This window comes from Populus trichocarpa, chromosome 6 (genome assembly GCF_000002775.5).
Source record: "Populus trichocarpa isolate Nisqually-1 chromosome 6, P.trichocarpa_v4.1, whole genome shotgun sequence".
NCBI classification, from domain to species: Eukaryota; Viridiplantae; Streptophyta; class Magnoliopsida; order Malpighiales; family Salicaceae; genus Populus; species Populus trichocarpa.
The window spans coordinates 20,659,805-20,674,100 of record NC_037290.2 but is presented as its reverse complement, the minus strand read 5'-3'; the positions used below and the strand labels follow the sequence as shown (position 1 = coordinate 20,674,100).

Below are 14,296 nucleotides of genomic sequence, written 5' to 3'. Positions count from 1 at the left end.
TGAAGTATTTTAGTGTGTCGTTTTGAAGTTGTACTGTTTATATATATATATATATATATATATATATATATATATATATTCAACAAATATAATTCAAATTCAAGATAAATTAATTATAAATTATGCAATACAAACACAATGCCAAACAAATATAATTTTAAAATTTAAAATATTTCTAAATAGTCAAGATTAAATAGATTTTTAACTTAAAGTAATTCAACTTAAACAAAATATCAAAATATTATGAAAGTAAAATGTTTTAACACAAATATTTTAAATATAAAGTTAGGTCAATGTTATCAAGGCTAATGAGATCTAAAACATCCCTTGTTTTGCTCAAATTCCTACAAAGTATAAACATAAAAACAACAACATGAATATAAACAATATATATTAGTGATAAATCTAATTTTAAAAAATTAATATCATTGTTAATGAAAATAATAATAATAATTTTCAATATTATTTTTATATATTATTGTTATTGAAAATAGTAATGAAAAAGAGTTTTTTATACTTAGGTGGTTTAATTAATTAAATTGAACAAAGTTCAATTTGATTCAATGGCTTTTTAAGAACGGAATGAAACATGTGGAATGAAACCGGAATATTCCGGCCGAAATTTAGTCGAAAAATCTGAAACAAATCGAGATTTAAAATGAAATAAAAATTGTTTCGTTTTTTAAATTAATATAAAATATTTTGATCATCTCAGATAAAACAGAGAATTGACAACCTTAAATGGAAAGAAATCTTGCTGAGCTTTACTCTAATTTAAGTATGACTGGAAAAGATAGCCGAGAACTTCCACATTTTAAACACGAATATTGCTTTCGATTTGCCGAAATATATTGTCGAGTTGAAAGTTTGATTGGAAGAGCACAATTCTCAAGAGCTGACACAGACATAATAAAATCAATTCATAGATGTCTTTCCCTGAAAATGTTACAAGTATAAATTATATATTAGGTTTCTATTTAATATTGAATTTAGAAGATTTTTGATATAAAATCAAAGTTTTATTCACTGTTAAGCAGATATAGTATTGCAATTTGTTATGAGTTTGAATTTTATTATTTTATTAAAATTTAATTAATAATACAAGATAATATAAGTATGTACAAGTTTTGAAACTTAATTTTTTTTATTTAATAAAATGTATTAAAGTAAAATATAAATTATATTTTAAAATCTAAATGATTGAGAAGTTTTCTTGAAATTATATTCGGTAACCAAGTTGTTGATTCCGTAAATTGAATACCGAATTGCAGAATTAGTATTGATGGTTCTGCAAAATCCAATAATGTATAGTAATAAAAAAAAAAGCCAAAAGCTACTGCTCAACGAGCTAATGCCTTCTCTCTGTAGGGAAAACCTTCTGTCTTGAGGGAAAACCCCAAAAAAAAAGAGGATAATTCATAATCTCTGTTATTATAGGCAACATTTACAGCAAAACCCAAACCAGTTGGATGCTGCTCTATGATCCAATTAATGTGATGAAATCATAGCCATGCATTAAATAAATGATTACATGTCTGCTCGTCTTCATAGTAAACTGGAAAAAAAACTCGATATTCTTGAGAATTCAGGTGAAGAATACATAGTAATAATAATAATAAAACAGAAAAACAACTCAGGTGGACCAGACCAACCATGAAGTGAAGAAGATACATGTCCATCTAAAGAAATAGGCTACACGCTTTTGATCAAATGGCAGGCTAAGGGTTTAGTGGTTTGGCAACGTCGATGACAAATCGATATCTAACGTCTCCTTTTAGCATGCGCTCCATGGCAGTGTTGACATAGTCCATCGGAATAACCTCGACGTCGGCTGTTATATTGTGTTTGGCTGCAAAATCAATCATCTCTTGTGTCTCCTTCATTCCTCCGATGCAACTACCTCCCACCATCTTCCTCCCTGTAATTAACCCACAAAGGCAACACGTGCAGTTAGTGTCCTTATCTCGATTAGCAAGATGAGTTATTCTGACAGACATGCATGCACATACCGCCGATCAAAGGAAAGACAGGTAATTCAAGAGGCTTCTCTGGAGCACCAACCAAAACTAGCTTTCCATGAGACTTCAATAGAGTAAATAAAGGCAACATAGGGTGAACTGCGGACACTGTATCAATGATACCATCCAATGTGCCCATTGCAGACTGCAAAATAAATTTAAAAATCCTATGATCAGAAAATTAGCACACACAGGAACCCACTTTTCTTTGTAAGGAATGAGTTCTTCGTGTGTTAACTAGTGCCTGTTGGGATATTTTTATAAGAATTATATTAATTTATAAAAATTATTTAATACCCTTAACTTGTCCTAAAGAATTTCATTGTTTAGGACACTATATTATTAAAAGGTAATGATTAGTCATTTTTAACTTAATTATAATGATCTTAACAATTCCATCGTCTCTATACCATGAAACTATGATAACATGTTTTTAATTCCTAATTTTTCTGGTGTTCAAGGTAAAAAGTTCTAATTCTTTCTCCATCTTAATTTTCAAAAGATTTATTTATTTATTATGTGCATTTTATTATTAGTTGGGTTAGGAGTAACATTACCTGCATCTGACCCTGGTCACTACTAACCAAAAAAGAGTCAGCACCAAGATTCTCTACAGCCTCTTGCTTCTTGTTAGGAGAGGTGCTAATCACTGTCACCTTGACCCCCATAGCCTTTGCAAATTTCACTGCTACGTGACCTAGACCACCAAGGCCGACTACACCCACATGCATACCGGGTTTGTCAAGTCCAAAATACCTCAAGGGGCTATATACTGTGATGCCAGCACACAAGAGAGGAGCACCAGCATCAAGAGATAGATTATCTGGAATACGAACAATGAAGTGCTCTTCGGCAACCATAAGGTCTGAGTAGCCTCCATATGTGATGGTGCCATCATAATTCTTGGCACCATAGGTAAGTATCATTTTTGGACAGTAATTCTCAAGATTGTCGTGACAACTATCGCAAGAGTGGCATGATCCAACCATGCACCCTACACCCACTTTGTCTCCAACCTTGAATTTTTCTACTTTGCTCCCCACCTCTGTCACTATTCCCACAATCTCATGCCTGCATTGAAACGTTACTTAACTCATTAATTACTCAGATTTTTAAGAACTATAGCCACTTAAATTAACTTCATTGAAGAAATTAATTTGAAAAAAAGAGAAGAAAATCTGATCCTAAAACAATATGGAAATTCATTAGAATCATCAAATTTAATAAACATCTTCATTGTCTTCATCTGCATACATGCATGCATCATCAGGCTTGTATATTCTGTTAAATGTTTCTCTATTTTCCTTCCCAAAAACCTAGCTACTGCCTAATTAAGTTGTCTTGCTCGTTGCTTAGCTTATTTAGTAAAACTTTCTGATCTCATTCACGAAAAGGAAAAACAAATTTAAGCTGGGAGTTCCCTGATGCTCTAAAGTCAACCCATTACACGTTCCTAAGTGGTACTAGTCTGCTAGCAATAGCCATTTTACATTGAAACAGGTTGCTATAGGATCCTGACAATTTCGATGGGAACACAGCATTTGGAAAGAAGTGGACCCTTTTCTTTTCCTCTGTACCACAACAAACATTCCTTAACAACCAGCTGTGTATTGACTTGTATTTAGCTTTTCAACTTCATACGCTCAAAAGCCTTCTTCTTCTTCTTCTTCTTTTATATATATTTTGGCAACGGGTTATCCTCTAGCAATTTCCAAGATTATCTCTTTCAGATCGAGTTTTAAACAAATTATCTATAACTAGATTCAATCACAAGAAATTAATTGTTTTCTTGTGACCATATGTTCAATTCCAAGTAAAGAATTACAAATGAAACAGAATCAATTCAAATGAAAACAGACACATTGCTTAAAAAAAAAAGAGGCAAAGAAGGAGGATATATACGTACCCAGGAACAAGAGGGTATTGAGTAACGCCCCATTCATTCTTGGCCATGTGAAGGTCGGAGTGGCATATCCCACAATACAACACCTTGAATGCCACATCCTTTTCTGCTGTTGCTCTAGAAACAACCCATTTCAATTAAAATCACAACAACCACATTCCCGTTAATTAGCATGAAGTTACCACTGTGCGTGAACATATATTTAAATATATATGCCAAACTAATTAAGACCATAAATTTGTTTGGAGATCAAACAAATCCAGATATTTATTAAATATTAATACATTTAAGCAGGATTAATGTGTGGAGAGTAAAACGAAGATCATGGACAATGAGAGAGGAGTACCTCCTGGAGAATTTGAAGGGAGAGAGGACCCCAGATTGGTCTCTTGCTGCCCATCCGAAGGCCTGTTTTGGATGCTCTTCCTCTGGCAATTTGGCTACCATTTTTCTCTATAAAAATACAACTGTAAGATCAAGATTTTGGCTTCCTGATCAATATGCACTCAACACTAGTACAGTTAAATTTGCATGTGGGTGTATATATAGTGTGCAGAGATTACTGGGCTGACGTAAGGGGTGAAGTTATCATGATGGGACGGTGGGTTGGGTTTTGTTTGTGTTTTCGTTTTAAAAAGATTTAAATTCTTTTTTTTAAAATTAATTTTTTTTTATTGTTTTCAGGTGATTTTAGTGTAATAATATAAAAAATAATTTTTTTAAAATAAAAAAAATATTATTTTAATATATTTTTAAATAAAAAATAATTTAAAAATAACTCTACCTATACGTTATCATTCTGCTGGCCGATCGTGGCATCTTTTGCTCCAGTGAGTCAAAATATCCGCACCACACATTTTTGTGGTTCTCAATTTCTTCTGGAAGCATTTCTTCCTCCCCACTCTGTTTGAATTTCACTTTATTCACACGAGTTTCGTTTTTCCCTTCCTTCTCAGCCACCCATTTACAATTCCAACTACTCTTCACTCCCAAATTTAATTCAATTTAGGATTTGCACTGCGTTCACATGGGCCGAAATGTGCAATTTATGATCGAGGCCTAATTAAGATTAGACATTTTTTATGCATAGTGAGAGAAAATATTATGGATTCGTAGTTTTTTCTCTGGTTCTTTAGTTTTTTTTTTATATTTTTTTTAAATTTGATCTTTTTATATTAGATTAATTTGAAGTTAGATTTTGTTTTTTTGTTTTGTTTGGCTTCAAATTAGCTAATCGCGGCGTCAAGAAACAAAATCGACTCTCGATTGATGCTTAATTTTAAAAAAATAAAATAAATTAATTAAATTAAAACAATTTAAGCTAGAGGGAGTGAATTTCAATACTAGACAAGCATTATACCCCCTTTTCTTGCAAACATCATGGATCGAATTGCACAGGCATAAGAAAGATTCAACTTTTTTTGGTACCTTGATTTCTTTCTCAATTTAATCCTTTTTCATATTGAGGTTTTCTTTCTGGATTGGACTTGATTTTTTTTTTTGCTTGCATAGATATGGGAATTCCACGATGTTGAGGAAACATTTTGGAATGTGTTTGGTGCTTGGTTTTTCAAAATAAAATTCTATTTTATTGGTCTAAAATAATTAAGGCTTAAGGAATCTAATTTTAAACTAAGAAAACTTTAAAGGACTAAAAAAGACATGGATGATAACTTGGTTGGTGCGTGCACTTATAAGGTTAAATTGTCTCGCTCTAACGATGCATGTGGTTTTCTCTGGTGACGGAACACCATCATCCGCTATTGCATTGGAAGCGGTTTGACAAGCTTTTAACAATGATGTGATGCATGTCAACAAAGGAACGATGATGAGGCTCTGGCTTATTAATTATTATGTCATGCCATGGTTGGTGTATCATGCGCGCCATTGATTAAAATGTTGGTGACGAGCAGTGTTATCAGTGCAAAAAAAAAAAGTGTACTTTGAATAGAAAAAGTTATGTGTACATAGAAAAAATTACATGCATGAAAAATTTATGTGTATGGCTCTTGCGATCCTAAAAAATTGTATAAAAGGGTGTGCCAGGACATGATTGAACAAATTGAGGTCAGTGTCGGGGTAAAAACCCTAGATGTTTATTTTTTTTAATTTGGGTATTATCACCCCCCAGTCTTTTAAATAGTCATGTTTAAAGATTTTAATAAGCAAATGAGGGAGAGAAAAATACTTACTATATAAACATTATCTTTGTGGCTATGTTCGTATGAAAAATGTTTCTTTTATGGTTGTGCCTATATTTTTGTAGATTTTGTTAATATGAGAGTTTTTTGGTAAGAGATAGAACATTATCATCTAGAAAATAAAAAATGCTTTGTGGTAGATGAAGGCAATATTAAAGTATTGTGAAGGGAGATGTCATATGGAGATGTAGTGATCTTTCAAGGAGTCACGTATGGGGATTTCAATGAAGACTTGGAGAATTCAATGGAGATATGAAGATCTCGTTGTAGAGATTTTTTATGTAGTCATGGAGATTTTAATGGAAATACGGATATCTCGTTGTGATACCACACCTTAGTAGATCCACAAAATATTGTAGGGAAAATTTTGCACATAGTATTACTCTTTTGTTTTACAAGTTCAAGGATTCTTCTAATACTTTGAATATGCTTCTTAGAATCTATAAGGTCATTGTAGTTTTCTAAATTGTCATTTGCGATGACATAATCTTTGGAGAGATAAGTGTTTAGCACTCGATGAGTTGCATTGATTAGCGGCTCTTCTCTTTCTTCCCATGCTGTTATTGCCAATAGTTCTCCTCTCGCAGCTGTCGTGCCCTCTCCAACACTCAATAAGTAATTTCCTTGAAACTCACAAACACTAATTATTTCTATTGTCGAATGCGGAAGAAGTTATATCTTCTTGGTCAGAGAGTTTTTACTTTGTTAATGGCTCTTTTCCATATCCTTTGTCTCAATTTGTTGATTCTATGGTTCTCCTCTTTAAATCAATCATTTTGAGTATACTTCTCTCGTCCCTTTTCATGGATGTATTGCACCTTGTTGTTGATTGTCAAACTTCATGTTGTGTTTGGTGCGCTCTTAAATAAGTGGTTGCCTCCCCATCAAACCCTAGAATTATGCAACTTTATGGCTCCTTCCAAGACCTTTGTTAAGGTAATGATTTTGTCATTATTTTTCTACAAAATGTAAAGTCATTGTTTGATGAATAAGCAGCGGTTATAGAGCTTATTTCGCTAGAGAATTTCAACTTATATGTTTTTTTGCGGATTTCACAGTGAATTCAAGGATTTGTTGACTAGTCTATCCAAAAAAACCTAGCCTCTTTCCTATATTGATTTTCACAGTTACCTCCTTACTCATGAGTTTCTTTATAAGAGTTCCTTCAATCCATGGGCAATTCTGTTACTGCCAACTCCAGCTCAACCTCCCTCGGTCTTTGTTGCACAACGTCAATTTTCTTCTTCTCACAAACAGTCTTCTGGTTCCCATAGCAATAGCTACAATTCTCATCGTGGTAGGGGTCATTTTCGTGCTGGTGGAGGGTGTAGCTGAGTCCTGAGTACATACATAAATACAGTATGTGCGACCAGTTTGCTTTGGATATCCTCTTTCCACCAGCCAATTGGGAAAATGATTGTGAACCAGTACTTGCAATCGAAGTTTCATCCATTCTTTCATCGTTTTCGGCTGGTTGGGACAAGGAAAGATCCCAAAAGCTGACAAATTTTACCAAATGCCAAAACATTCACATTGTAGTAATGTCCAATCAATCAATCACTCGGTATCTAGAGATATACGTGATTTTTATGCATAAGGATCCCCTGAGAGCTGCTTGGCCAAAAGATCCTTAACACCATTAAACTAATAAAAGTAATCTAGAGACTCGTCGAGGCAGCTGGGAGTGCACAAGATTTGCGTCTTGCACTTGTAAGAGAAAAAAAAAAACATTCCATGGATATATAAGCACCAGATTTCCAACTGTAAGGCGGCCTAATCATGGTACAAAGAAATCGTCATTGCCTATCATAAGACAAGATGAACTGTTCAAAATAGACAACAATCCCCTTTCACAAGTGGATTGCCCTTGACCTTTTTTTCTAAGGTAGATTGTGTCTTCAAAGTAGAGCTTCAACTCTAAAACTACGTGCTCTCCTCAAGCTCAGGCACACAGGAATTGACAAGGAAGGAAATCCAAAAATCCGAAACCATTTTCATTTTTTTTTGTAAGGAAGGACCAGGACAACGAGAAAAGAGTAACATGTACCAAAATAACGGGCTGACCAACATTTCCTATTTTCAGCTTTCTATAACTGAGCATTAGCTGGATTGGCGTCCTTAGGCTGAAAATTTTTGATTTTTTTTTTTGTTTTTAAATCGTTTTGATTAATGTATAAACCAAAGCTTACAGCTTTTAATAACTGAGTAGCTGTCAAAAGTACCTTGAAATCATGGGATAATAATTTTTGTCGGAAAGCTAACTTTGCAAACAGATAGCCCGCTATTTACAGCATCAACCAATTATTAACAGCATTAAAATAAAGAAATAAATCATCAGGATGCACCCCGCATCTCAAATGACAAAAAGAATAGCCACTGCGCATTTAAATGAGAAAACTTATACAGGAATCTGAATTCTGAAATATACAGTAGCGGAAGAGGACAGGATACCTCACCTGAAGCTAAATTTCAACAAACTACACAGGCAGGCGTGCCCACACTAAATCCATGCTTCACTAATCACCCAGCAAGATATATTCAATCCAGATAAAATGAAATCAAAGAACGCTGCACAAAACACTGAAATTTGCAGAAGGAAGGATTCTATTAAAAGAACACGACAAATCAGGGTAACGATGTGGCCAAAATCCATTTCATGTTCACAGTATGAGCATTGGCTTCAAATAGATACTGGGAATTTGACTGATGGTTTCACACTTGTGTGCTCATGAGACATCTCCATTGCCTTGTGCGGGAGCCTTTGTCTAGAAGAATTAGCAAGCCAACATCAGCGGCTGAAAGTCCAAACATGTACCTGCCATTACAAAATTTGATGAGATTAAACATCAATGCCAGATTGAAACTACAAATAATGCCACCAACGTCAAGAATAAGAATCTTCTATGTCATTTCTCAAACTGAAGCGAACGAGAAAGATACAGTTCAAGAACACTGTAAACACATGCATTTGCATCTGTAAAAGAGTAGGTGAATCACAGAGTTCGAAACAGGGCATGTCAGAACTATTTCTCCTTCCTTAAATTCATTTCCCTCTTTCTCCAATTCCCAAGTGATTCCTTTAAAAACTATAAAGATTTTCCCTTTCTTCCTTCAAATTTGGAGAAATTCTCCCCTGGTTCATTTTTGGTCTGGTAAAAATACAAAAACAATAAACCCAGTGGAGTTTTTCACTCCTAATTTGTATTTACTTCAAATAGTTCTATATATGCAATTGAATGGGAGCACTAAAACAGAAACTAAATTATGTCAATAGTTTATAGCAATATACTTACTTGCTTCGCTGAGCTTTCTTTCTCCATAAAACGATGGACACAACCCACTGAACAAACAAAATGAAAGACAAGAGTTTTTAGTGCTAGTGCAACAAATAACATGCAGAATGATGTTAAAATAAAGTGGAAAGTCAAAACACAAAGCCTGGTAGTCATAATGCTGCGTCCAACAATTTAAATGAGGGAGCAGCTAAGTGCTTCTGACTGGTGGAAATCAAGAGAATCAAGGATGAAAAGAAGATGACAATCCAAGAAAAGAAAGAAAACATCACAAACATACTTCAATAATTTTATTTTCTATACGTTCAAGCACTCACATTTACATCATAACTCAGATTCCAATGGACAGACTCCTATAATGCAGTTCAGTTTATGCAAATTCAAAGTTTCTATCTAACTCTAGTTCAGCCATACCAAAATAATGAAGAATGAAAGATTTAAGTGAAAAATGAAGGTAGGAGGGGGGAAGTACAGGTCAAGGAGAGCTTGAAGTTAAGCATAGGCTAAAAGAATAACTAATACAAACACTATAATGCAATAACAATCACCAAAATGATTATGGAACAGCAGTTTTGATGATATATATTGGATACCCAAAAACTCAAGTGAATGGAAATCTTTATTATACAGGAAAGCACATTCATTTACACAAAGCATAAAGAATTACCTTAAAGATTGACGTGAAGGAAAAGCTTCCAAGAAGAAATGGCTTCCTCGCAGGCATTTTTCTTTCTGGAGACATTTCCTTGCATAGATGTTGAGCTATTTCTTTCAACAATACCATTTGTGCTTTATCAGTTCGCATTGAAATAAGTGCTTGCCTCATAGATTCCCTGTCAGCCTCAAGTGACTGAAGTCTCAAGTAGAGCTTTTTTATATCAGGATCACTAATATCAGGTCGAGTTAATGTCTCTCTTGGAGTTGAGAGATGCTCTTCATAAATCCCAATTCCAGCTTTTGGTTCTGTAACACCATTCTGTGAGACCCCGTTATGTATAAAATCAATGGTATAAACTCTGTCACTCATGTCATCTCCAAAGTCTGCTTCATTATCCCTCTTTCTCGAATTTGTGTAATCTTCCACTTGTGAAGCACAGTCCGTTTTCTTAAAGCTATTGCTTAACTTGGATCTTGGAGATTCAGTGGCAAAATCTGGACCCAATTCTCTAGACATCCCAATCAATGAACTTGAACTATCTCCGGAGAATCTCCTGCTGTGCCTTGACCTCCTAGGAGAGTGGTGGTCAACAACCACCTTCTCGAGAATATTCTTTGTACCAGAAAAATCACCATCTTGTTGAACGCTACGAGGACTTCTCTCCATCTGATAGATCCTATATTCTAAATTCTTCAAATTCTCACGACCATGAGGGGTCTCGCCAAATGCATATTTCTCAACATTCACAATGTCATCTTCACCCTCCAAAGGATTTGGATTATCATTCAAATTGCATTTCAGGGGTGGGTAATCATAAGCTGGAAACTCGAATTGGCCAGCATCCAAGTTTTCATTCATGCTTGTGTTGCGGCTAAACCCACCCCTCTCACCCACTGCCTCTGCCTCTGTAAGGCCATAACTCATCATCCTATGCTTATAAGCCTGAATTTCACAAGTAAATGATTGAATAGCCTGCTCTCTCTTATACAAAACATCCTCTAAAGCCAAAAACTCCTGCTGATCATGCCCCATCTTCTCCTCGGCAAAACGTTTAAATTGCCTTGCCTCCATTTGGATCTCCGCCTTCTCCCTCTGCAACCTCAGTATCATTGACATGGCTTCATTTGCAGCTGAAGAAGCAGCGTTCCTTTCCTCTTCCAATTCCGTGTACAAATCCTGCATAGTCTGCTGTTGGCTAGAAACCATCTCACGTAGCGCAGAACATTCATTCTCAATTCGTATTCGTGGATTCGAGAAGAAATCAAACCCGGGTATAAAAAACCGATTTCTCTCCTCAAACTCATCGTATTTTCTTTTGACAGACCTGATCCAAGACTCTGAAGATGAACCGGCAATTAAAGAACAACTGCAGCCACAAATACAACACTTCACCAAATCCCTCGATGGTGAAGCCTGGGCAGAAAGTACTTGCAAATCCATAGACCAATTATCATTCAAAATCAAATACTTCCACGCAAAAACAATCCCAAATTCACATAAAAATCAAAGTGAGAGCCTTTTCCTTTGAAACTCTCAATTTCTCCTCTCTATCGAATCTACAGATCTTTTCAGTTAGCAATTCCTTTCGTTCCTCAATCGCCCCTAAATTCCTTAAAATGACAAAAATAACACAAAGATCACACACACAAAAAAAACTAACACTCCAAACAATCACAAAACCACACATTTTTCTGTAATTTGAAGATTTTCCAGCTTAAATCTATATTTGAAGCTCCAAAAGAATAACAAATTATCATTCTTTTTTTTTAATAAAAACAAAACAGAATCACACGCGCGAGAGTGAGGGGTTGTGCATGGGTGTTACCTGGGCTTTGAAAAATCCGATGCGGAGAAGAGGAGGAAATTGAGGCGAAATGTTCCCGGGAAAAACCAGTTTTCCCGGGAAGAACCAATATTCCGTGGAAGTAGCAGGAAAATAATGAGATCACCGGAGCCGGAAAAGAAAGAGAATTCGAATAAAACTTTAACGGATAAAAAGAAAGAAAGAAGAAAGAAAACGGAGAAATGGCGTTTGGAGGGAAAGAAATTGAAAGAGGGAGAGAAAGAGTGGGAAAGGGGGTGAAATAGAAACCCCTTATGTTTTTTTTTTAATCCTATTATAGCCTCCTGCCTGGTTTGTTTTTATTCGCTCTAGATTTCCGTGCTAATACGCTGAGAGGGAGAGAGAGAATATATTTTGGGGAGCAGAAAAGTGTCTGCGAGGGAGAGTCTGATGAGAGATGGATTTTATGGTTGATGATTAGATTAAGATTTTTTATTTAAATATATATTAATATTATTTTTTTTATTTTTAATATTATTATATTAAAATTATTAAAAAATATTCGTAATTTAATAAAAAAAATTGAAGTAAAACTTTTTTCTTGTTTTGGATTTACCGAAATAGAAAGAGAGTGATGATTGATTAAAATATCTACTGGAATTATTACAGTGTGGATCGATTTATAAGATTGTACAACGTGGAAGTTACTATTTTTATATATATATATATATATATATATATATATATATATACATATACACACACGTATGGTGATTATGAGAGAAAATATAGCTCCATTTCGATAGGCATGGTTTGGCAAAATTTGCACACATGGGCTGAGGGTTTGATGTGGTTTAAAAATGTGATAGTGATTATTTTTTAAAATATTTTTTATTTGGAAATGTATTAAAATATTTTTTTATTTTTTAAAAATTATTTTTAATATCAACACATCAAAATGATTTGAAAATACTAAAAAAATATTAATTTGAAAAACAAATTTAATTTTTTTAAAAAACACTTTTAAAATGTAAAAACAAGCATGACCGGTATTACTGTATAAAGGATAGACACGTTAGGTTGCTGAATTCATTTCATTGATTGATGATTAAATCACTTTAAGTAGTTGTTTTGTAATGATATTTATTTTATAAACTAGTAGAGCTTGAGTTCAGTTAAGCTTAATCTATTAAGGCTTATGTATTAGCTTAATTATGCGCCTGAGCTAGGCTACCAAGCTTGTTTTAAAGTTTAGAAGTTAGCTTACTTGTGGATATATTGTGTAATTAGCATTGGAAAAAAAATGGTATAGTAACACAAGATAAATAAGTTTTGGACAAAATATGACAGTTTAAGGATATCATGGCTCATTGGTGCAACATTTCAATAATATTGTATTTGTGAACATCGATATTTGTCTAAATATCGTATTTGTGAACCATGATATTAATTATAATTTTGTTACGGTTTTGAAACATGATATTATAGTAATGTTGTGCTTCAGAACTGCAACATTTATTAGCAGACCGTTTTGAGAAACAACTACATATTTTAGAAAAAACAGTTAGATAGCAGTCGACATCTATTTTGTCGCTCTTCAGAAGCGCGATATTTACTAAATGTTGCGTTTCAAAAGCGCGACAATGTCAAAGCGTGTTATTTTACCAAATCTTTTTCAAGTGGTGATATTTTATCAAATTTTTACATCTAATATGCTAATTTTTTTTTTTTTTAAAGAAAACTATCATTTGTAAGATTGTGAAAATTTAAAGGGTTATGCTCAAATCTGGTTCTTGTACTTTTTTAATTTTTTTTAATGGGAGCCTTCTATTCTTTTTCATGTTGATCTAGTCCCTCTATTTTTTATTTTATTTTGTAAAGATCCTTTTATCATAAAGTTGTTAATTTGTATGTCTACATGACATTTTTCTATGAAGTAATACTTTTATTTATGAAACTATGCAAAGAAATAAGAAAATTAAAAACAAACATATAAAAATAATTTACTTTAATTAATTAGATTCGCTAGGTTATTTTTTCTTGATTATTATATTTTTTCTTATCATTTATTTTTCACCTTGAGAAATTTTGATAACTGAAATGTTATTAGATTGTGATCCTATAGCTTGGTGTTCTGGTAAAAAGATGCCACGAAAGAGCATGCACTAATGGTTTTTAAACAAAGAAATCTTCGTAGAACAAAATAAAGAGTAAAGAGACTAGTTAATATGAAAAGGAGTATCGTACTCTAATATATATACACCAGATAGAATGTTCATGCGTTGCCGCAGGTTTATAAAATAAATATAAAAAAGAATCAAGCTAGGCCTAGCATCTGATCCAATCAAGCAACGACTCCCGTGCATGCCTATGTTTAATGGGCTCTATGCATCAAAAAAAATTTGACACATCATTTCCTCATAATCCAACCATTATGGTG

The 14,296-nt window shown here is 33.7% G+C and overlaps 2 protein-coding genes across 3 annotated transcripts; both read right to left on the bottom strand.

Annotated features, from left to right (window-relative positions):
• Positions 1 to 1,494: 1,494 nt before the first annotated feature.
• LOC7455614 (probable mannitol dehydrogenase) lies at positions 1,495 to 4,508 on the bottom strand. The gene is made up of 5 exons (XM_002309234.4): positions 4,268 to 4,508; positions 3,925 to 4,038; positions 2,576 to 3,089; positions 2,010 to 2,163; positions 1,495 to 1,918 (listed from the first exon to the last, which is right to left on the bottom strand). Exons 1-5 carry the CDS (start codon positions 4,366 to 4,368, stop codon positions 1,719 to 1,721), a joined length of 1,083 nt encoding a protein of 360 aa, XP_002309270.3. The 5' UTR covers positions 4,369 to 4,508; the 3' UTR covers positions 1,495 to 1,718.
• A 3,972-nt stretch (positions 4,509 to 8,480) lies between these two features.
• LOC7479494 (myosin-binding protein 7) lies at positions 8,481 to 12,290 on the bottom strand. Of its 2 annotated transcripts, none has more exons than XM_024604407.2 (4): positions 11,899 to 12,290; positions 10,083 to 11,683; positions 9,416 to 9,462; positions 8,481 to 8,937 (listed from the first exon to the last, which is right to left on the bottom strand). In XM_024604407.2, the coding sequence occupies exons 2-4, from the start codon at positions 11,511 to 11,513 to the stop codon at positions 8,835 to 8,837; spliced, it is 1,581 nt and encodes a 526-aa protein (XP_024460175.1). In that variant the 5' UTR covers positions 11,514 to 11,683; positions 11,899 to 12,290; the 3' UTR covers positions 8,481 to 8,834. The 2 variants fall into 2 exon arrangements, with proteins under 2 accessions (XP_024460175.1, XP_002309271.1); XM_002309235.4 differs by having other exon boundaries at positions 10,083 to 11,675.
• Between the last annotated feature and the right edge of the window lie 2,006 nt (positions 12,291 to 14,296).